This window comes from Argiope bruennichi, chromosome 4 (assembly GCF_947563725.1).
Source record: "Argiope bruennichi chromosome 4, qqArgBrue1.1, whole genome shotgun sequence".
Classification (NCBI taxonomy): Eukaryota; Metazoa; Arthropoda; class Arachnida; order Araneae; family Araneidae; genus Argiope; species Argiope bruennichi.
The window spans coordinates 18,316,727-18,343,169 of record NC_079154.1 but is presented as its reverse complement, the minus strand read 5'-3'; the positions used below and the strand labels follow the sequence as shown (position 1 = coordinate 18,343,169).

The window sequence follows — 26,443 nt, the reverse complement described above, 5'->3', positions numbered from 1 at the left end:
TGCGCTACGAATTTATTCAATGATAATTATTATATTTATATAATAATTGTTTAATTATTGTATTTATAATTTTTTATTATATTTATATAATATATATGTTTATAACAATTTAGATACGCATTTTCCGAAGAGTTCGAACAATTAATTGATTAATCCTATTATTAATTATTTAGTTACGAGTTTATTTTGAATATATCCGTCATTTCCAATTTTCCACTAAGATCGGTTTATGCCATTAATATAGCCATCTAACCATTGGACAAATCAGTAACATCATTCGGTAATTTGATAAATTTTTATTTGAAATTACATTTAAATAAAAACAGTTAATTGGATTATTCGCTCTAACATGCTAAAAACATAAACTGCCATAACCCTATTTCCATCTGCTTAATGCCCACTTTTTTTTCTTCTCGTCGGAATTAAATTGGAAGCGTTCCAACTGCTACTTCTACTGATTATCATCTATTCCGCAGCAAAATTCTACTCGCAGGAATCAACACCACTCGGCTTGCTTTATCGTCAAAAATTGATCAGTCTCTCCAGCTGCATTTTATTTGCTGTTGAATAAATTTTGTTTCTCCCGCTCATTCAATGCAAATGGAAACGATTCAATTTCTTTATGGTAATTTCCATCCTATCTTTTAGGGGGAAAAAATCAATCCGATCAGCATTTGCTAGCTAAGCGTGATCCATTTCTCAGATTCTCTAGATGGATTTTGCTTTATTAGTAATGGCTTAGCGACCATTTATATATCTTCACAAATCTTTAATAATCTATCTACTAACAATCAAAGTACTTCACAATAAAAATATAAACATTACCATCAGAGCAATATTTGTCAACCTACCATCTCCTTTCCTTAACTCATGCTTTGTCAGCTACAAGACTTAATACATCAAACATAATAATACTGTGAATATTAGATTTATTTTTTTAAAACAACTAGTGGAAGTGATCTCCCCTAAACTTTCTCGCACATTCTCTGATAAAGGTGTTATCCCAGCGAATGCTTCCATGATATATCTCAGAGAATGATTCTATGATATCCCAGAGAATGATTCCATGATATATCCCAGAGAATGATTCTATGATACCCCAGAGAATGCTTCCATGATATATCCCAGAGAATGATTCTATGATATCCCAGAGAATGATTCCATGATATATCCCAGAGAATGATTCTATGATACCCCAGAGAATGCTTCCATGATTTATCCCAGAGAATGATTCTATGATACCCCAGAGAATGATTCTATGATACCCCAGAGAATGATTCTATGATACCCCAGAGAATGATTCTATGATACCCCAGAGAATGCTTCCATGATATATCCCAGAGAATGATTCCATGATATATCCCAGAGAATGATTCCATGATATATCCCAGAGAATGATTCTATGATACCCCAGAGAATGCTTCCATGATATATCCCAGAGAATGCTTCCATGATATATCCCAGAGAATGCTTCCATGATATATCCCAGAGAATTATTCTATGATATCCCAGAGAATGCTTCCATGATTCCAGAGGAATATATCATCATGCTTCCATGATGATATATTCCTCTGAGATCATGATATGCTTCCATGATCTCAGAGATACTTCCATATTATTCAACAGTTACGAAATATTAACCAATGACGTGGATTTAACATTTTTACTGAATCTATCGTGTGATCCTAGGCAAACATTTTGGCGATTAATCCTTGGCATGCGGTTAATGGTATCGAATATCGAATTTGTGTTTTAGGCGCGTTTTTCCCAGCCGATTAGAACAAAACTTGACACTTGTAGACACAAAATCGCATATCAGAATTGAACACATATCAAATTTTGAACCAAATCCAACGAGAGATTGATCGTCTGTCCATCTCTACTTTAAAAACCATGTTGTTGTTGTTTCTAATGGCACTTGTCATAGACAAACCCACTGACTTTAGAAGTCAGTGATTTTATATATACATTTCATAATATATAAATATTTCAAGTCATTGCGTTTTTGAGTTTGAAAGTAGAGATCGACAGACGATCAATCTGCTGTTGGATTTGGTTCAAAATTTGATATATGTCTACGCTCTTGATGTGAAATCTGTTTATCGAATTTTATTTATATGGTTCTCTTCATTTTGTAATTATAGTATTAACTTATACTCGAATAGCAGGACAGACAGATTTCCTCCGAATGAATTTTATTCAAAATTTGATAGAAATGTACAAAATTGGTTCAAGAACTGTATACCAAATTCCGCCCATATAGCTCAGAGGCTTTCGAGTTATCTTTGTCATAGACATTTCCAAAAATGTGTTTTTCGAACTCAAGGAGGTGTGAAACGTGGGGATTCTTCAAAATCTTGATTTTGGATTTTTTTTTTTTTTTTTTGTACTGTACTTTCTGTATTACTTTGTATATTACTGTACTTTCTCTGTACTGTGTATACGAAAAAGTAAAAAAGAAAAAAGAGAGGAAAAACTAAATTTATTATATCTGAAGTTGTTTAATTAATAAGACAAGAAAAAAAAAAGGTAGAGAGCGTTAAATCAATATAAAGTTCCAAGACATCCTAATTTTATGAACACATAGATGAGCTGATAAAAGTTTATCTTATATCAGTGCCTTTTCTGGAATATTGACTGTGTTTTACGTTGAATGTATGTAATCCAATATTAGCAGAAGTCTTCGAGTGTATTCGCGTAAGCGAACTGAACTTCAGATTTTTAAAAATCCCACTCACATCTTTATACTTTCGCATCACCTTATGCCTTTTCACTTCCTTATGCTCTTTAACGTATGTTAATCACAGATCTTTCATGCAAAAACTGAAATGATGTAAAATCTAGTAGAAATATACTCAAAAGGGATTAGAAAAATGTGAATCAGACGTTTTTCATAATTTAGATATAATCTCAAAAATTGTATTTACAAATGAAATAAAAATAAATGAGCGTCAATTCAAATTTAAAATAAAAAGTAGAAAGAGAAATGAGAATCATAATCATGTGATAGAAAAACAATTTGTGACAGAAAGATTGCGAAAATATACATGCAAAAAAATTTGATAAAAGAATGAAATTGTTTTGAATTTCATAACCATAATAAAAGGCATTGTTGCGAATTGCATGGAAGCGTTACGAAAATTAATAACTTTAAAAAAAACTTCGGATGGAAATTAAATTTGCCATTGAGAAACTAATTTTTAAAAATTTAAAAATTATGGTAAAGTAGTTTTTGTACGATAACGTGCTTTAAATTATTATTAAAATTTTAATTATTTGAGAATCGATTAAAATTCCAATTAACATCTCAAAAAATTCCTTTTTAGAGACATCTATTGGTCAAGATATCATACCCTATAAAATTTCAAACTTCTGACTTGAGAAATTTCGTGATGAGTCGATCAATCGATTGTACTTTTCCTTTAATGTATTTTAAGAAAAAATATTTATATTTTCTTAAAAATATTATATTTATATTTATCATTCAAAAAATATTTATATTCAGCATTCATTATTATAAAGATTATAAGATCATGAGAGTAATTTTTTTTTCAAATTCGCCACAAGATGGTGCCACGTGCATAGAATCAACATTTAGTTTAAATAAATCAGTTATAATTAAATTACGAAAATATTAAATTAGTGTATTTTCATCAGCAAGAACATACAAGAGTGCAAAATTTCAAAAATCTAAGATATCAGGAAGTTGATAAAAATATTATTTTATCAAATTTTAAAACAAAAAAAAATTGACCAAGTTAATTATACCTATAAGTATAAAATTTAAAAAAAAAAAGAATATTTAAACTTCGTGAATTTTTTGCCTACAATATAAACATTAAACCTAACTGAAGACACTGTAAAAAAAATATAACTCAAGAAGTTAATAACTAAATGGTAAGATAAACAATTTCTGGCAATGCAATGAAAAAAAAAAAATACATTCATAAGTTTTGCCTTTTTAGTTGAAGATTATTTAAAAAGAACTATCTTGATTATTGTCATTAAAATTTCATTCATCTAGAAAACTAAACAAATTTATACGTTTTCCAAATGATAAAAAAGCAAACTGCAACGTTCGAATGTTTTTGTACTTAAGACCATTTTCTGTACTCTATTTCTACACAAAAGAAAATTGGAAATGCGCCAATTCTTGTTTTTACTAAATATTATTCTACTTATATTAAAAATGATTCTTATTGGAAGTGCAATATTTGACGTAAGTTGCCATCAGAATTTGATCAGTCACTTGGATAAATTTTATTTATAAAAGAATAAATTTTACTTCTCTGATCTAAATATAGATGGAAAGATTTCAGTTTGTGTTCGATATTTTTAATTCCATTCTTAAAAATGATCGTCATTCGATATGGCAATGTTTCTTCAGATAATAGACACTGGAAAGCTAGACATTTGGTTCCTGACACTATGTTAGAGAAGCAACAAAATTAAGAAAAAAAATTCTGCGAAAACAAAAGAATTATTTTTATTTGATTATATCTTGTAATCATCCGATGATGTATCAACAGATGTAGGCAAGGAAACCTAAACTTTAAAAAAAATCCGTTTAACCTAACGGTTAAATCTGAGAATTGCTAAAAATAACAATTTCTCAGAAAATATGATCAGATGAACTGTTTTTTACTTTCTCGTATACGTAACATAGAGAAAGTAATCATCAAGAATTCGAAATCGAGATTTTGAAGCGTTTTAGACCGCCATGAGTTCGAAAAACACATTTTTGGAAAATGTCCGTCTATCTGTCTGTGACAAAGATAAGTAAAAAATGCTTTGATATCGACGGATGAAATTTGATACACCGAATTTGCCACTTCCTATCAAAATTTCAGCAAATTCCGGTTGAAGAAAGTCTGTAGGTCCAGCCGTTCGAATATAATTTAGGAGGAGGATTACAAAACGAAGAAAGCCAGATCGATAAAGTTCGATGCACCAAATCAAAATTCATAGTCTAAGCACCTATCAAATTTTGAATTAAATCCAACAAAGGATTGACTGTCTGTCGATCTCTACTTCTAGAAGCATGTAAAAGCGATAATTCCAAAACGCAATGCACTTAACTATATCAAATTTGGCATGAGATTTTGTGAATACAAGTTAAATTTTGAGTCAAATTTTTATATCAATCAATTAAGAAAAATGTGTTTAACATAAATTCGATTCGGGAACAATTAAACGCATGCCAGAGATTAACCGCCAAATACCTCGCCAAGAATGACACGATAGATTCGGAAAAAGTGCTAAATTCACGCCAAAGGGTATTAATTCATAACTATTGTAAGTCAGTGTTATACAAGCGTACAATAGTTATGAATTAATAATCTTCTTTTCCTTTATAAGATAACATCTTTATTAGATTGTATGTCAGAAAGTTTTGGAAAGACCACTCTTGCTGGTTCACTAAGTTTTATTCTCTATTCCCGCGGATGAAAATACTATAACTCAGAATCAAAACAACTTAAATAAATGAAATTTAATATAAGAGTTTTTTACTAAAATTGCAGCTCTGCGTCAGATTTTGTTGTCAACGTTCTATATAAGAGTATAAATTACATACTCAGTTTCTTCTCAACAATACGAAAACCACAACTCTTATATATAAGGCACTGAAAATAAAAATATGTTTATATACGTTTTATGCTGCTGATGGCCATGCCCGAGGTCTACAATTTTTAGGCGAGAGAAAGGAGGATAATTACATTAGGGATTGTCATGAATGTTTCAAAGACATCACTCCCACTCATTTAAACAGTTTTTGCTCAAAAGTAAATTGGAAATATACCAGTTATATTTTTACTTTATGATACTATTATTTCTTATAGCAATATTAACAATAAGCTCTTATCGCAATATTTATAATAATAAGATTGTTATCAAAATCAAATAAGGTCTTTCGATTGCAATTACGAAATGGGATTGTTTCTTTTTCTTAGACAGAAGTATGGCAGTATTCTAGTACTGCGATTGGTTGTATCATATCATATTCATGTTTGTAAACTTATTTTTAATTCATCTATTTGCTGTCTGACTGCAAGGGATGCTGCAGATTGTGAACCATGTTCTTTTGTATCCCTTTAAAGGGCCATTTTTTTCTAGTCATATTATATTAAAATATTTTTAGGCTTGAAACTAGAATAAGAAAATGGATTCATTTAGCTTATCAGATAAATTTAATTTGATTAATTAATTAATTTGGATAATTAATAATTAAGTATCAAATAAAGACCCATCATTTTGTGTAAAATAAAGAACTAAAGCATCTAAGTTTCTGTCTTTCTAAAAAAATTTGTCGGAACTTATACCAACCTACATAAATTCATACAAGGATTGAAAATTTGGTGGGAAGCATACTTCCCACGGCCCTAGAAAGGGTTAAAGTGTTTTAATTGTCGTGTTTAAATGACGCCAAATGAAAGTCGCAGTATTCCAAATATAGATTAAACAAAATTTTGATTGTTATTTTCTTTTTCTCCATATCTACTTCCTTTTTAGTTATAGTGAAAAGATAAACTAGAGGCAGAAAAAATATAATAGAGCCAGTACATAAAATCGTTAAAGCGTCAAAAACAACGCCGCTCCAATATCCATATGCTAATTTTCACCCCGTTCTTTTAAAAAGCGTCATCCGATCAGGCAATTGATCTCCACCTAATAAAAAAAGGGGGCGGCAAAACCAATCAATCCCTGACAAGGCGTCAGGCGGAAGCTATTAACTGAAAGGTGAGGCGTCACCCTCTGCGCTGGGAAATAATCCCTCATAACAAGTCAAACAACTAACGCTGGGAGATAACGGAAGCTGGGAAACATGGATCTCGCATCCGCCATTGAGGATGCCCGAGAGCGCAGGAGGATGAGTTACCATGGCAACCCATCTATGTGTTCCCAGCTCTGTGTACGGAGAGCAATGAAAGGAAGGAGGAATTCTTTGATCTCGGTTTTCTGGAAGTCGGAGATGCGGTTTGCTGCTATGGATGGCACACTCCGAATGAAAAGAGCGTGCATCATCTGAACCCAATGAGCAGAAACCATTAGGAGAAAGAGCGATTGGGCTTTCGCGCGGAAACACATTTTGCGATCGAACACACACCCACACCCACACAAAAGCGTCGACATTTTACCAGTTTCCATATAAGATATTTTTGAATTCGTTACAGATAATATATGAAAAGGCATTTAGAGTAATTAACAATACATTTTCGTGTGTTATTTGGCAGAAAATTATCATATTTAGAAGAATCAAACTGAAAATAAAATGTTAAAATGTAACAAAACATTTTATATAAATCGAGATTCATAATATTGCCACACAAATCGGAACAACTAGCAATCGCCGTGGATCAATCGGCAGAGCATCTCATTTCTAATTCGTTGGTCCACGGGCCGAATCCCAGACACGATGTTTTATTCAAAGACTGGAATCCTTTATTTTAAATTGTTATCTATTGTTTATCCAAGATCTGGAAGGTTCTAGATCTTTCTAAATAATCCAAATGGATTGTTCCCGAATATTCTATATGTGTATAAAAGCTGAGTCCCATCAGTGATAGGTAAGTTCTCAGTCTCGTGCTGTTGCGAGTTGCTTCGTTCCAATAAATCTAGTTGGTTGTTTAAACTAACGGCGTTGTTCTTTACATATTCGTGACAATATTAAAATCCCATGTATTTAGATAACTTCATTTTTTATGCCAACATTGCCAACTTTCATATTCATTCCTATTCTTCAATTAATCTTTTTATTTTTCATTACTCCTCGTCCCCCCCAACCATCCCTTAATTTTAATACACTTGTATTAATCCCTTAATTGTCGCGTCCGTGTGTCGTACGGGATATTAAGTACGGGTGTGTTCAAAAACATTATATATCGATGCAAAAATTACACATAACCCATAAACACCTCATTCTATTTATTCTTAATTAAATTCCTGAATTGAAAGGTGTCGTCAAATTAGACATTAATGAAACAAAAACAATTAACAGGTTAATAATATTAAAAAACGATGTTAGCCCATGAGTCAAACTCATATTGACTTAACATATAAAGAATTTATATTTGATTTTACGTTTTACTCTCCATTTTTATAATAGTTTTAATTTTACCGTAACAAACTTAAATAACAATGGAATAATTTTCATTAATTTATAATAAAGATTACCAAATACTCATGAGATATACAATTGGCAACCTTAATGAAAGTTACCAATTACTCATCGTGGAAGTCAACTGGAAACCAATGGAATGAAAAAAAAAACTGACCTTCTTCCAATGAAATTTATTAAAAATGCAATTCTTGAGTTTGTTTAATTAATAACATAACAATATATATAGAATTTATTTTATATTTTACTTTTTATTCTTTTTTTATAATATATTTCCAAGTTCTTACAAATGAAAACAATATTGAAATAATATCGCATTAATTAATCGATTATTCATCTTAATAATTCGATTAATCGAATGGAAGTCAATATCAATGCAATCCTCGAGATTGTTTAATTATTAATATTAATTACTAAACGACATAATGGATTTTTTTAATGTTAACCTTTTATTCCTTTTTATAATAATTTTAATCGCACATCTTTGAAAAGGAAAACAACGTTGAAATAATTTCCGTCTTAACGCATGATGAAAACTACAAATTACCCATCGTGATAATCATCCAGTCAAATTGAAAATAATATAAACGCAATTGTTGAATTATTTTCGTGATTCTTTGTTCTTACAAATGATGACAATTCTTAAATTAAGTTCTTACAAATGATGACAATTTTTAAATTAAGTTCTTACAAATGATGACAATTCTTAAATTAAGTTCTTACAAATGATGACAATTCTTAAGTTCTTACAAATGATGACAATTCTTAAGTTCTTACAAATGATGACAATTCTTAAGTTCTTACAAATGATGACAATTCTTAAATTAAGTTCTTACAAATGATGACAATTCTTATGTTAATTTCTTACAAATGATGACAAATATAATCTCAAGGCTGGAGCTGAATCAAGCTAAATACTATTTAATTATTAATATTTTTATTAATAATACTATTATTATTAATATTTTTATTAATAATACTATTATTAATATTTTTATTAATAATACTATTTAATTATTAATATTTTTATTAATGAGAGCATTAAACTTATATTCTTTTCACGTTTGTTTGTTTTTGAATGAAAAAATGTATTTAGTAAATCTTCAAATTGTAAAAAATTCAATAAGGTTTCAAAATAATTACGTTTTATTTTGTAAAACACATTTGAAATGACTCACATTATTCAAATAATCGTGACGTAAGTTGAAAATCAAACTTTCTCAGAAAAAAAAATAATCATTCCTGAAATATGTATCATACGTAACAGGAAAATGTGGCGAAATACATTTGCATTTTGGGACACAGAAATCACTAACTGCTGAACAAATACACTTTCTAACAACGCAAATGTGACGATAAACATGACAAATACACGGCAGAAAACGAAAACAACAAAAACAGAATTCTAATCTGCTGTTGTTGAAATATGTTGTTGAAATTGCATTGAATAAATATGTTGCATCGAATAAATCTTTGAAGCATTTTTCTATCAAGCAAACTAATATTAATATTTTTATTTAACTATTAATATTATTTAAAATGTTTTCTAGAAGATAACTTAATAAATATTTTAGATTTACAAAGTGCTTTAATTTCAAAATAGTAGCGTTTAATTTATATATATAATAATATAATAAGACAAAAATAGCGTTATTAAACAATTACTACTCATAATGCAAAATCTTTAAAAAGAACTCTTTATTAATGATTGTTATGTTGAAAAAAGTCATAATAATTCCTTAACATTAAGTTGGCTAAATAATAATTTATTTTGCTATTTTAATCTATACATATTGTATTTTATCTGGTACTTTAATAATTAACAAATGTACATTAATTTACATTATTTAACTGTAGTGTATAATTAACTGATTCGTATGTAAAATTTTATGAATTTATTGAAGAATCATTTTTTTTTTTTTTGCAGTACAAACAGCCTTAACGTTGTTGACAACCACTTTGCACTTTGCCTTTCAAATAATAAAAGTAGAAAATGAATAATTTATTCATTGAAAAATATTACATTAATAATAAAAGTACTTCAATTCATTAAATTTAAAATAAATACTTATTTTAAAAATAGTAATAAAGTATTATAAGAAAAGCGTTTGAAAGATTTGATTTGTAAATATATTATACATTTTATAATTAATAAATTTGTAGCTATTTTAAATTTATAATGTCCATAGAAAAAGCAACAAAAACATGATGAATTTATAACATTGAAACATCTCTTCTAAATTTGTTTACAATATCATATAGAATGCATTTATTTGTAAATATATTGGAATCGAAATACATTACAATAGAAGCAAGCTATTTAATACCATTGTAAAATAGATGTAAGTTTATATGAAATTTTTTTTAATTTATCTTAATTTGTTGCTAAGAATCTAGAACAACAAATAAAAACTATAACGAACAATAAATGACGAAAAGAAAGAATTATAACATGAATAAATTAGTATATCACTAACTTAATAAAATAATTATAACATTAGTCAAATTAGTCAACATCATTATATAACATTAGTCAAATTAGTCAACATCATTATATAACATTAGTCAAATTAGTCAACATCATTATATAACATTAGTCAAATTAGTCAACATCATTATATAACAGTAGTCAAATTAGTCAACATCATTATATAACAGTAGTCAAATTAGTCAACATCATTATATAACATTAGTCAAATCAGTATAATATTACATTATCAGTTAATATAACATTAGTCAAATCAGTATATCTAATGTTATAAAATAATTATAACATTAGAATGGTAACATATTGTTGTATTCTTAAAAATGAGCAAGATATCAATTTCAAATCGGTTTCGTAGCTGTTCTTAACCCTTATCCTGACAAGATTGCTTTTTGACGGTTATTTTTCACAACTGATTTAAAATTATGACAGATAAACTACTATTTTTATTTTTGAAGTATAAATAAACACCTAGAAATGTCATGTGTTTAATAAAGCTAAGTTAAAAATTATTTTATAGTGGCAGTATGTTTTTATAAAGTTGTATGTATGGTATACTATACAAAATGAACATAAAGGTTAAAAAAACTATTAAGTATTACAATGAACAAAATATCAATTTCGAATCAGTTTCATAACTGAATTCTTTTTTTTTTAAAAATCGAGAAATTTTAAACTTAGAACGAAAATTTATCGAGAACTATTTGAAACATTGGCTTACCCATCCTCCTTGCTGTATAATCCAAGATCCCAGGTCCCTTTCGACGCAGTTACCAACCACCTGTACAAGTCCCAGCACAAATTCAGGATGACCCAGCTTCACACAGTCCACTGCCAAGGCTCCGGCCATGGCATAGAGAGCAACAATCCGTCCCCAGGTGATTTGACCTTCACGAAAGAGCTCTGCAGCAAGGGCATGGAGCAGGTTCTGCACCCCAGATTCTGAGGGAAGAGAATAGAGGCCAACGTTTTCAATGACGCTCTGGTAAAGCTCTGGGTGCGTTCTTTCCATTTCCAAACCAAGTTCTCGAAGCTCCATGGCCACCTCTGAGCATGACCATGGAGTTGAAGAAGGTAGATGGCTCACACTTTTCAAGCGTTGGAGACCCAGTTTCTTGTGAAGAAGAGCGCAGCTTCTTAGTTTAGCCCTGGAAGAAACAAGATTTTGTACAATTAAAGAAAAGTAAAACAATTTGTTTAACTAATCTGCATCAAATCATTAAAATACTTTAATCCAAGCGATCCTAAACTCGAAAAACCGAATCTAACTAAATCAACTTCCTCTCCAAAAGCATTGATTATTTTACAAAAACGAACAACGCGAGCTCTTTCCGAAAGAGGTTTATGGACCCAAAAGAAATTTGATGAAGAAATTAATCTTTATTATTAAATATAATAAATGTTTGTACAAATGATAACGAGCCGAATATACAATGAACTGCTTCGAAATAAATGCATACACAAATGAACTGAACCATCATAGTAAAATAGCTCAGATTAACTGGACATTATCTGAGGCATCACATGGAACCGTAAGTGAAATCGCAGACTTGGAGTAGTGCTTTTTAGATGCGTCATCCGGCGTTGAAAAGGCAATAATTTTGTCTTTTCATTTTCTGCTATTCGACACCAGTCTCTTGTTTGAGTATTGTGCTTTGTTTTACCGTTTTAATATCATGTGGCTTAATGAACATTTTGAGCCCATATGACATTGTTGCAAATTGTGGAAAAATATATATACAATCAAGATCTTGTCTCAGCCGACAGTTTGGGAATCAATGTTTTAAGCAATGATAAAATTTCATGCAAATAATCATTTGTATGAATAGTTGGTATTGTAAATAAATAAAAGATGATGTCCAACAAAGCATTAAATATAACTGTTTAATAATTTCTTTGGTATTCATAGGTTTGAGGTCCCTTAAGTATTCAGAGGCGTGAATACACGCACACACTGTAAGCCATGTTTTACATTTTAGAAGCTTATACATATATTCAGCTTAAATCAAATTATTCTTTGATAATAAACTTGAATATATGAATTTAGATTTCATTATAAAAAATTCATAGACTTGAACACACGCATTTAAAATTATGCATTATATTTGGAAAGCTTTAATAATATAATAAATTTAAATTTCAATCTTCACAGACAATGAACTAGAATGTATGAAAAATGTCTTTAAGTATGCTAAAATTTCAATATGAAAGTTAATCTACTGTCATTGTTAAACAACAAAATATTTATAATTAATCGCATCAGGTGACTACTTGGATACTGGTTATATTTAATTTCAGTTCAATCGGTTCTAGATATAACTTCATGATTATGATACTGTCAAATTGCCAGACTTTGAAATTGTGCCCTTTTAAATGTCTTACATAAGTTCTGTTTATCGTATACATGAATCTTTCTAATGGAAAAAACAGTCCCACAACATCGTAGCTCTGTTAAAAACGTAAATATTCGATTCATTTCTCTTCTAAATTTTGCGATATTGTAATTTCACATTTTTTATTTGTCTTGTAAACTACAGAATTTTCCTGAAATCTTTCTCGTTTAGCTTCCAACAAAGTAAGAAAATTTGACAATTGAATATTTGATGAAATAATGAAAACGATTTGAATTTCAGGGCAACAATGTATAGTTGGAAATCAGGCAAAATTTTTTTAAAAAAAATTGCCAATATTCAGCAAACATTTACGAGATTATTCAGATCATTTCATTATAAAGAGGATAAAACGGAGTAAAATTTTTGTGCAATAATATTTTCAGAAACTATCGTGTAAAAGGCCAAAATTCGGTTTTATTTTTAAATAAAATTTCAAGAAAAACGTTCCGAGCTGCACATTTCTACATTCCAAGGTATGTATATTCCAAATTTGGGAACTGCAAGCCAAAAGGTCTGGCCTGTGAAGCGCCAATACACATACACACAATCTTATATATTCATCTTTACTATTAGTATAGTTGTATTGCTTATTTTCAGAAAAAGGTTGTATTAAAATGTCTGCTGTAACATTTTTGTGAACATATCTATAACTCAAAATGTGTATTTGAGTACAGCATCCAGTTATTACTTTAAAGATCAAATATTAATAATTATATCAACGTTGACCGTATCAAACTATCAGTAAGGAATTGAAACAAAGCTGTAACAAAAAATATTTTGTAACATATGCATGACTAGCTTCCTTAATTCTTCTATATTAGTCTGATATAAAAAATATGCAAAGTTTCCTTCTTAATTCAGCAATCGAAAAAATCAAGGCTATGACACAAAGTATCGTCTGTTTATCTTGAAAATTGCAAAAAAAAAAAAAAAAAAAAAAAAATTAGAACATTGGATATAAATGAAAAAAAGTTAAGACAATACTTTTTCATAAAATATAAATATCTGTATTAAGCCTAACATAACCTTATCAATAAGACTACATAAAATGTCCATATATAGTCCCCTCCAACGTAATAAATGTAAACGAAATCAACGATAGAAGAATGCGAAATCATTAGCTTATTCCGGAGAAAATTACATAAAGAAGAAATAAAAACCCGAAGAAGTAAATATAAATTAAATGCGAGAGTAACGCCATGGGAGGAATCTCAGTAGTCAATTTCAAAGTAAACATCACCTGAATGTTTTGATATCAGTAAACGAGATTTGAGCAGTTGACCTCACCCTTATCAGTTTAGGCAAGAGTTGTTCCAATCTAGTACACGGAAGAAGATAAGCTGTAGTTAGCTAGTTTAATGGTTTCTCGAGATGAAGCAGATGATAAATAGTGCATGTTACTCAATGTTTGGGATTTTGACGACGACATTTTGAAAGATGGCTTCTGTTTACCCAACGCTTTACCCATCGATTAAGATCTCAAAGAAAATATTTTTTTTCTTGGCGAAACGATAACAAATATACATAGTCTTTTACCATAAACTCAAAATTCAGTTCTGCTTTCTTGTGTATGAAGTATACAAAGAAAAACATTATAATAAAAAAAATGATCTCGAGATTTTGATGACTTTCTCCGTTTCAGTTCTAGCTGAGTTCGAAAAACACATTTTTATATTTTTTGTCTGTCCGTCTGTGAACTCGATAACTTCAAATGCTTTGAATTAAATGCTAAATGAACATAACACCAAATTTATAGAACTATATCAAAATCTGAATAAACTCATTGAATGTAAATCTGTTATTCGTCCAAGTGAGTACATGTACAAGTGAACATGATAGCTAAAAAACGCAAAGAGCTTGATAGATAAAATTTGGTGCACAGTTTTAGAATTAAAAATACACATTTTTATCAAATTTGTACTAAATTTTGTACAATGAAATAACTGTCTTTTAGTTTGTACTTTCGAATGTATACAAATACAATAACTTAAAAAATGCAATGTCTTTAATTAGTGAAATTCAAGTTATGACGTTACTAAAATTATAGTTCTGTACCAATTGGTAAAAAAGCGTTCAAGGTACTCATTCGATTTTTCGGTAATTGTATATTAATCGCGTGTCAATGATTAAACACCCAGAAAAAAAATAGCCAATGAGCCAACGATCGCATGTTAGGTTCACGCCACAAATAGATATTCCGTAACTGTTTTTCGCCAATGCCATTCCATTGATATACAATCTTTACTATAATACGAAGCACACAACGCTCATGTCTGGAACTCTGAGAGTAAAATTCTAAGCTTTAGTGGTGCTCACAGCTTTACATAAGTCCATAATTTTATTCATAGAGAAAGCGGGAATATTAACTTTATTAGAGAGTGTGCGAGAAAGTTTTGGAGAGACAACTCCTATTTGTTTAATTTATATTAAAATTTTCTAAATTTGCCAGCAAATAAATGGAAAATCGCGACCATTTTTCTCCGGACTTCTCGCTTTACCACATATTTAACGTTTCTCGTATATTTCCACATTAAAATATCACTGACAACGTGTGGTCAGAAATTACTGTTCTTTATGCGTTACTTAGCATTTTCTCCGTTGGAATAGTAAAAAGTATTCTAAAAATTTAAGAAATTGACTTTTCTACTAATGAAATGATATGTTACTTTTTGATTTCTTTTTTCTGATTGTTTTCTGGTCATTATTTTAAAAATTCAAACTTGTTTTTGTACCTTTTCAAAATTTAAACCCTTATCTGTTCGATGATGACAGTTTGTTGAGTTATTTTGTTTCTGATCTGCATGTGTTTTTTTTTTTTCAATACTTAATTTTTGTTACTATGAACTCATAAACAATTTTTGTTTTTCAAAAACCATGTGGTGGAGTAATGGCCAATTTTCAACTAGGCAGATTAGATGGTTCGTCGGCTAAATTCTGTTTGAATTAATTACGAAATAAGTATGAGAAAAAATGCAAATTCAATGGATGATAAAATATTAGGATAATACTATCACTTTACCAAGTAATTGACTAGGTAATTATATATTTCATTACGTCCACTTAATTATTATAATATTTATAAACAATGAAGCATTATTCAAAAAATATTGTGTATAGACTTAGACATCTGATAGTTTGAAGTCATGTGAACCACATACTAACATAAGTACATATTCACAAAATTAAAAAACATTAACCTAAAATAAATCATTAACTCATTAAAAACGTGCTGAAATATGAAAGTAAATCGGCTATCTTACTATCAGAACTTTGATTAATTTTTTAACTAAAAATCTAATTAAAATTTTGGAAAACTCTCTCATAAGATCACCTACTAGTAAGAAGTAACTACACGCCAAATTTTATTCCTTAAATACAATTATCTATTTTGTGAAGATTTTTAAAAGGATTTTTTTTAATCAGAAATGTCGCAAGGCGCAATTCACAAATTGTATTTCAGCTTATAAATATTGTCATAATAAAAACATCTTGCAAATAATTTGACATAAGCTATAAAAAAAAGTTATAAACATCCTAAATTCAAAACAAATTATGTATCAATTTATTTTATTCTTATATCCACTAAATAATAACAAAAAAGTATTCGGCTTGTTTCTTGATTAAAGAATTTTTCGCAATTAATATCTGATGAATCCTCATTAATCAGTCATTTCGTATTAAAATAAAAACAAAACCGCGTTTCTCCATATTTTTTCATCGGCTTCTTTTTCGGCGCTGGATGATCGGAGGAAACATAAGAGCTTTTAGAATCTACCAAAAAAAAAGAACTTACGAATCCTGATCTAAGAATAGAAATGGTTTGTTTTAGTTAACGCCGTTGTCAAATTCAGATATCTATACACATCAACAAATTGCAGTTTGTTGCAAGGGAAAGTAAACATAGTGATGGATATAATCCATGAACAGAAGAAAGATGGCTAATATACATTCTGCATTTGCATGCGAAGGAGAGAAAATGAAATTTAAGGAATTACTGATTTAATATAAATGAAAAATATTCTCAAAAGACAAAAATACGCACACAATAATCTAAATTTTTAATTAATACTGTAATAAACGTTTATTGAAAGTAATGTTAAAGAATTTCTGTATTTAAATTAAGATACAACTTGCATTAATTTCTAAATTCTTATTTTCTCTAATACTTTTTACTATAAGCTACGAAGCTTTCTTTCCTCAAGATTTTACGTCAATGCTTTCAGTTAGTCACTTCACTTGACATCTAATTTCAGAGATATTTAATCCAAATCGTCTGACTTTGACTGTACGATAACCGCATCTGATATGTAAATCTACTGAATGTTAGAAGAGCATATAGTGTGCTGGTCTTTATTATGTGTCTCTGATGCTGGGCATGCAATCGCTAATCTAGTTAATTTTGCAAAACCAGGAAATTCGTATTATGAAACCCTTTTGATAGGATGGTCAGTGTAATTTTATAATTTAACTGATTTTTAACATACTAATGATGTATTTTAATATTTTTTGTATTCATTAATTTTGCACATATGTATTTATTTTTATTTATCTATTACGATTTCAAATTATCCGACATCTACTTTTAGAATTATCCTAAAATGCCATCATTCATAGAATTTATATTTTTTACAAAATTATTTATTTGCCAGTTAAGAAAATAATGTTTTTTAATCGACCTGCTTGTGACCCCCACTCAGCCCGACGGTCTGGTTAGACATCTATCACTACGTGTATGATACTGTGAATTTGGATGTTACCATTACTGTTGGGGTAGTAGGAAAGGGTTGAAATGTTTAAATGTAGATAAATTCTGAAAGTGCCATTCCTCTAATAAATATATTTCTAATAAGGTATCCTGTAAATGTAATAATGTTTGCAATTATTGTTCCTATAAATGTAATAATGTTTGCAATTAATGATTTTGTAAATGTAATAATGTATTTTTTGTCATCTTTGATGTAACTGGATCGCTTCATCCTTTGTTAAAATTCCACCCAAGGGTCAGGAAATTTCAGCCTATAATCCAATAGAGGCTCTTTTATAAGCAAAACTCAAAGTCAATCTGATTGTTTTTAATAAGGATAATGGTCCTATTGGATCGAAAAAGAATAAATCCAACAAATCATCGGCCAACTCGCTTCCTGTACCTAACATAAGCTTATTGTTTTTATTATAAGGGTAAAGGCCTTATTGGATCGAAAGAGAATAAATCTGACAAATCATCTGCCAACTCGCTTCCTGTACCTAACATAAGCTTATTGTTTTGAATATAAGGGTAAAGGCCTAATTGGATCGAAAGAGAATAAATCCAAAAAATCATCGGCCAACTCGCTTCCTGTACCTAACATGAGCTTATTGTTTTTAATATAAGGGTAAAGGCCTTATTGGATCGAAAGAGAATAAATCTGACAAATCATCTGCCAACTCGCTTCCTGTACCTAACTTAATGCAAAGCAGGAACAAATTGAAACCATCAAAGAATACTTCGATTGTAAATCTGAAGCAATACATTAAAAGTATGTGTTAAAGCAAATGCAAACAAAAGATATAAGATACTGAATGTTTATAATGGCATTTAGTAAATTACAATAATAAAACAGGACAAGGCAGGAAGTAAAATCATTGGCTGTTGAAGTTTGATAGTATATTAATAAGAGAGCGATCATGACATCAGTAAACGATATAATGTATGATTTATAAAAAGTTAAACATCTAGTTAAAAATTTGATTTTAAACACAGAGTGTTAAAGGGATTCATATTTTTTCAAACTAAATTCAAAATTACAATTTTTTTTAGTTACTTTTAATTGCATTAGAAATTTTTAGAATCGAATTATGGTACATGCTGTTTTCCTGTATTGTCAATTTTATATTTACTGTAATAATTTATTTTTTCCTGAATTTCACAAATTTGATAAAATATCATTTTTTAAATCAAATTTTCGGTTTTATGTTCTTTGATCATATTGGGATAACTCAATAGTTCTTCGAAATTGGTCAATTATCATCTAAGGCCACAAATTCTAAATCTAGAATTTAGATCAGAATCAGATCAACAGTAGGTATTCTAAGTATAATGTTGTGCCTGTAGATGTTTCTACAGGCATATTATTTACACACCACAGCATCTACATCAACCACAGCAGGTCGATGTTTTCAATAAGTGATTTTTTTTTATTTAGTTTTATCCCAAAAATTATATAGCTTGGTCCTAAGTAGCGAGGGGGGGGGGGCTAACCTTCGACTTTAAATAGACGAATGCAATTTTTGAGAGAGAAAAGTGTGAAACGGGAAGCGGTTCATGGGGGAAATAATAGGGTTCTAATTAAAACAAGAATATTTAATTCGATTCATTTCTTATCCTATTTCTCATTACTCAGTCATGTGATATGATGATATGAGTTAAGGGCACTCAGACAAATCTGGCAATATTTGATTCATTTCTGCCTCCCAATTTATCGAAATATACTTGTTTGATATCACAAAATTCAGACAAGACGTTTTATCCAGCAACTGATCAGATCCAGGTTATATAAAAATTTCAGTGTATGCAAGTATGAGATGTGAGCTGGTGATCATGTAATTCTTTTATTTGTAATTATAATTTTTGTGGCATTATTCATATGCTAAATTGGCTAATGAATATTGTTAATAGATGGCGCTGCATGTACTCGCTAAACTGTATAGTTTGAGAGTGACTGGAGAGCATTTGTTTTTTACTCACTTCCATGTCTGTTCTGTGTTTAAACTGGTACAATCAGTCACAGCTCTCTCTTTGTTAGTGACAATGCTGAATGTGAAATGTTATGAATTATCCTAAATGTTTTGGGATGTTTGTCCATGTTTTCTGTGAATTTGCGATGTCGAAGTGCAAAAATAAATACACAAAAGGCAACCAAGAATTGTTTATTGGATAAAAAAATACCAGCCACTGAACTACAGCAGGGAAATGTCTGAAATAATTTTAGATTCTTCAAAATGAATTTGTATTTATATCAAATACACAATTATTGAAGTTCCAAGAACATTTAGAAAATGTATCCAATTCAGAAAATCTTAAATTGCGGGTTGCTTCTCCAAATGATTTAGGTGTTCAAAATTAATATCGTTGTTTCCAAATTATGGGCATCTTATTCCATGTTAAATAAAGGTGTTAAATAAAACATTATTTTTATATCTTCACATTGTATTTACGTTTTGATAAACTTCTATTGTTAAATTCTAAAAGTTTGGTTGATTGGAATTTTCGATTCCAATGTTGTAAACATAAACGGCCATCTAACCATATGTTGTGTTGAGTTTTGCAGCTTTTAGCATGCTTGAAATAGTATGCTTTAGTATGTATTTTAAATCGAAAAATAATTTTTGGAGCGAAAACGGGTCGATAAAATTTTTAGTAGTCGAAAAATGGTTATTAATAGAAAATTCATGAAACTTTGATCAAAGCAAGTTATTTTTTAAATGATCATCATCTTAAATATTTAGCACAAATATTTCTATTTTAAGATATGTTTCTTATTCTACCAATTTTTCTTTCAGTAAAAATACAAAAATAAGAGTTAATGAAGCATTAATAGTTTCATATTTTAAGTTCATTTTCACATTATCTAACTCAAGACTTCTTAAACTATAAGGTCAAAATTCAAATACTGAAGAATACAATTATATCGTTAAAATATTCACACAAAGTGTCCCTTTATACTGTTTAATATTAGAAAGTAAAATTGGATAATAAAACCAAATCAACAATATTTTTAATATGCTCTCATGGCCTATCTCTCAAAATGGACCATGAGGACATATTCTAGAATTAAATAAATTATTTTCTTTTAAACCTGGATTCTTAATTTTTTTTTTATTCGCTATCTTTTTTTTTCTTTTTTTTTTTGCATAAAAAATATGATTCCTTTTTATAGACCAGTAAGTTTGTTCGCGACTCCCAAATGTATCTATAACTACAAAATTAAAACGGCCATCAAAACATTGGTTAATAAAGAAATAATAAGTAAAACATTTTTTTTTTTTTTTTTTTTTTTTTTTTGCTAGAATGCTTTTGCATTCTTCTTTTTGGAGGTCGAAACTCATATTTTAAGAAGACGTGTTTTAACGAAAATGTCATCTCTAGAACTACAACACCGTCTTCAAAATCCATTAATAATTTCTTCTGATATTTTCCAAATGATGTTTTACCAAATTTTACAAACAGTTTTCCCAAATAATTTATTGCACAGATATATCTTTATTTAAATATATTGACAGCTAATGAATTACATTTTAACCTCCAACTCATTAATCACTTACAGTGGCGGATTTTCGATTAAGCAGCTGAGGAGCGGGAGAGGCGTTGACAGGTCAATTAAAAAGCTATTAATAGTCTAAAGATGTAGTATTTTTCATCAAATAAATAAACATTTCAAAATGGAAATTTTATGACTTATAAAACTTTGCGTTTATATAAATATTTTATCTAATATGGTCCACTTATTTGTTTCAGCATTTTCATTTATTTATTCAAATATTTGTTAACTCCGAGAGCCTGCTGAGATAATATAATGTACAAATATGGATGCCGTGGAGACATGGGTCATAATTTATACTAATAATAAAGTTGTGTGTGTGTGTGTGTGTGTGTGTGTGTGTGTGTGTGTGTGTGTGTGTGTGTGTGTGTGTGTGTGTGTGTGTGTGTGTGTGTGTGTGTGTGTGTGTGTGTGTGTGTGTGTGTGTGTGTGTGTGTGTGTGTGTGTGTGTGTGAGAGAGAGAGAGAGAGAGAGAGAGAGAGAGTGCGTGTGCGTTTTTCCTGCTGTACCATCCCGACAGTTTGCCACCTATAGTTACCAAATTTGACGCATACATGTAACCTCAATGTAATTTCTTTTAATTTTTAATTAGAAAAAAACTGAATTCAATTAAATATAAGCTGAATTTCAGCGTTTTTCCTCTAAAACTTCTGAAAATATTATTGCACAAAGAAAAATTTTACAACGTTTCAAAATCTAAAAAAATATTTTTTTAATGATATGAATTTAATAATCGTGTGAATTTTTACTAAATTTTAGCAATTTTTTTTATAAAAAAAATATTGCTTTACCTAATTTTTGATAATAAACTACATTTTTGCCCCGAAATTCAACCTTTTTCACTGTTTCATCAAATGTCGCGTCATTTTCTCCCATTGTTGAAAGCTATAGGATAAGGATTCTGTTTAATATCTGTGCAATATACAGAACAAATTAAAAAGTTACAACACTGCCAAATTTAGAAGATAGATGAATTTTATATTTACATTTTCAACAGCGTTATGGAATTGCCACCATTAGAAAATTTCATGAGCATAATACACAGAGTAAGACAGTTTAAATCAAACAATTTGTCAAAGTTCCGGACATTAAGTTATATCTAAATAATTTATTTATCTGGAAGAATATATAACCAATATTCCTGCCCGTGACTCATCAACAAATAAATAAAAACACATTTTAAAGAATTTTCTCAAATAAACAATATAATAAAATAAATAATTAACATATCAATTAAGTTGAGAATGTGAAAATTAAATCTACTGTTGTATTAAAAAAAATGAGCATTTCGCTGCTTAGCGTCCCAAACTGCCTAAATCTGCCAAAAGATAAAATGTCGGGTTCCGCTTTATTATTACGATGTTTATAAACACGGAGCATCTGCTTAAATGATAATACAAAACGTCAACGCAATACAAGTACAACGGAACTGAGTACAATGCAATCAAGGACCGTGATATATAATAACAAATACATACAAATATAATTACTAAAATGAAAATGAATCAAAAATATATCATTCGCATGTTGGCAAAATTTAAAATGTATTAAAAAGTGAAACTCATTTAACCGGTTTATTAAAAAAGGAGTTTGGTATTGTCAACTGCCTAAGGTCGCAAAATATCAAATGTTTTTATCTAATGGATAATTATATTTTTGTCTCACCTTAGATACTTCCCACAGAGACTCTTGGCCTGCTCCACCACCAGCTGCTGCGTCTGCGAGCTCCTCCATCCGATGAGCCTGTTGGCGACGGCCTGGCTTAGCTTCCTGCGTCGCAGAGCGGCTTGGTTGTCGGCCACGGCCGCGTACCCGGACAGCGAGAGGCTGGCGCACATCGCGGGAGTCGCGCACCAAATGCCAGAGAACCGTGCTCCGCGACAACAGGTGGCTGCGCTGCGCGCGCGGAAGATGGAGCAGTGATCAATCAATGGGTCTAACCTGTAGAATTGAGATCCGATCACTCCATTTCCAGCTCTGCAATAAATAACAGATGCTCCTTTTTTTCGAGAATGAGACATCCGAGAGAGAGACATCAATTGTTTTTCAATTTAAACAGTGGATTATTTTCGACTAGGTCATTAGATTGAAGAGGGGGGGGGGCAAGCAGATTGATTAAAAAATATTATTAACCTAGCTGTCAAATTGATAAATTACCAATAAATACAAATTTTTTGAACTATAAAATATTGACGGTAACATGTGTACAGACTATATTGGGGATACCAACTGTTTTTCAATTTTAACAGTGTAGGTTTTCGATTAGGTAGCTGCCTAAAGTCGATATATTGAAGAAGAGGGAGAGAAGGGGAGCAAGCAAATTGATTAAAAAATATTATTAACCTGGCTGTCAAATTGATAAATTTCCAAGAAATACAAATTTTTAGAACTATAAAATATTGACTGTAACATGTGTACATATTAAATCGAGACAATAATTGTTTTCCAGTTTTAAAAGTGGAGGAATTTCAACTAGGTAGCTGCCTGGGGTCATTGAATGGAAGGAAGAAGAGACAGATTGATTAACAAAATTTTATTAGCATAGCTATAAAATAGATAAATTTCTAAGAAATGCAAATTCTTTGAACTGTAAAATAATGACTGTAACATGCATACATACTAGATTGAGACAGGAATTTTAACAGTGGAGGATTTTCGACTAGGTAGCTGCCTAAGATGATTGGATTAAAAGAGGAAGGGAGAAATTGATTTTAATTAAAATATTGATTTTAATTAAAATATTTACTGTAAAATATTGCCTATAACATATGTACATAATAGATTGGGACATCAATTGTTTTCCAGTTTTAATAGTGGAGTATTTTCTGCTAGATAGCTATCTAGGGTCATTGGATTGAAGGAAGATGGGGTAGATTTATTAAAAACAGATTGATGAAAAAAAATTATTAGCCTAGCTGTCAAATAGATAAATTTCCAATAAATACAAATTTTTGAACTATAAAATATTGAGTATAACATGCATGTATCACATAGATATATAACATGTATCACATAGATAAATTTCCAATAAAAGAAATTTTTTGAACTATAAAATATTGACTATAATATGTGTACATACTATCATTTTTATTTTATCAATCATTATATCATCATACTATTATATACATAATTTTTTTTTTCTATTTTAACATTGGGGAATTTTCGACTAGGTGGCTATCTGGCATCATTGAATTGAAGGAGTAAGGGGGAAATTGGTTAAAAACAGATTGATCAAAAAAAAAATGTTTTTTTTTTTTTTTTTTTGCCTAGTTGTCAAACAGGTAAATTTCTAAAAATTACAAAATTTTTAAACGCTAAAATATTGACTAAAATGTGTGTGCATTTTTAATTATTAATATCATTGCTCTATAATGACATGTCTGATAGGTGCGTAGAATTATTCCTTTATTTAGTGTTTAAATTTGAAATTAAATGAAAGTAATATGTCATTTAAAACCCAAAATTACTTGGTAAATCTTCAAATCTCAAGTGTCCTTTATATTACTACAGGAATTGAATAGCAATTAATATCCTAAATAGAACATGTCATCGAATTAAGAGGTTAAATAAATGGGTAGGTGAAGAGGTTACAATCATTAAATACAGTAAAATTAATTAATTTTTTTAAAAACATATCAAAATATTCATTATTTATAATTTCGGTATGTTATTTTCAACTAGAGAGAATAAAATAATATTTTTTAATGCCGTATCGGTTTGAAATTAATTGTTTTTTTTATAATCTTAATACTTATATTCATAAATAAGATAATCGTTAATTTATAATCATAATTATTTATTTCAAAAATTGTATCGATTTTTTTTCAAGATACTCGTAGTAAAAAATAATTTAAACCCAGTATATTTGCACAGTTACTAAAATAAAAAATCAAAACAAAATAGATTATGAACATGTCGTTTGAACTAAAAAGGTGAAACTAAATGAAACAGTTATTAAAAAAGAGGCCTCATAACATCGATTGCCTTGGGGCTGATTAAATTCTTAACTGGATTTTAGTCTGTTTTCAATTGATTTTAGAATGGCATAATATATTTTTATTTATGTAATTATTGTGAGACATTTATTTTCGTAAAGTCATAAAACTGCCATCTTCATATCTGTTTATTTTTTGCAAAATAATAATTCTTAGTTTTGAATGGTAAGCAGTGGCTTAGCGAATATAACCGAGGTCGGATTAAGTCCTTAAGGGGTTCCCAAACAATGCAATTTTGGAGGACCTGCTTTCCTTCCCAAATTTCCAAACCAAGAAATTTCTTTAATTTTGGTATAAGCAGTTTTTAAGTAGCAAATATTGTGACAAACTGAAATATTAAATTACTTAATTGGGAGATATCTTAAAGAGAGTTGATCTCAATATCTCATATACGAAAGAATTTAAAATTTAAATTTCAAAGTTATTTTGAACAAAGGAGTAAAAAGATTTACTTAACTTTTTGACACACTTCATGTACTGTGATGTGAAATTCCCAAAAATTATCGATTCGTGAATCGGTCTGTCAACTACAACAATAAAACTAAGTCACACCAGTCAGCAAACAAATTGTAAGGCCAATGTTAAAAAATTAAGAATAAAATTCTGAAGTTTAAATTATTCTTTATTCTTAATTGAATGAGTTAAAGAACATATTCCTTTGAAATCAAATGAAAACAAAATATTTACTATGTTGAAAATATCTTGAAAAAAATCACAGAAAATAGCTTGAAGCCCTCTAAAGTCACTTAACTTCGTCCCGTTTCGTACTTTATCCATTTAATAATCCTAAGGGCGGATTTACAAATTTTGAGACACTGGGCAATGTTTATTATGTAGCCCCTCTTTTAATAAGATTATCAACTATAATATTTCATCTCATTTTAGCATGCTAATGATTTACTTTATGTTGATATTTTTTATTTTATTAATTTAAGAATATATATTTGTTTTTATTTACATAGAAGATATGTTCATCCAAACGTACTGTTTTCCTGTTGATAATATCTCGAATATGATTGTTACAGATTAACCAACTAAAGACGTAATAGAAAATTACAGGCGCATTTTTTAAAAAATAAAAATTTTGTAATATACCATAGATTTAAAGATGTAAGATCTTTGCAGTGAGTGGTGTTTATATATATATATATATATAT

The 26,443-nt window shown here is 29.4% G+C and overlaps 1 protein-coding gene across 1 annotated transcript in view; it reads right to left on the bottom strand.

The window, feature by feature from the left end:
• LOC129965396 (bcl-2-related ovarian killer protein-like) overlaps positions 1-23,181 on the bottom strand; it is a 44,709-nt gene extending 21,528 nt beyond the window's left edge. Inside the window, exons 1-2 of the mRNA XM_056079241.1 lie at positions 22,957-23,181; positions 11,323-11,749 (exon numbers count right to left, since the gene is read on the bottom strand). Of these exons, the coding sequence (XP_055935216.1) occupies positions 11,323-11,749; positions 22,957-23,129 (600 nt within the window). The 5' untranslated portion in view covers positions 23,130-23,181. The remainder of the gene's footprint in view (positions 1-11,322; positions 11,750-22,956) is intronic.
• Positions 23,182-26,443: the final 3,262 nt, after the last annotated feature.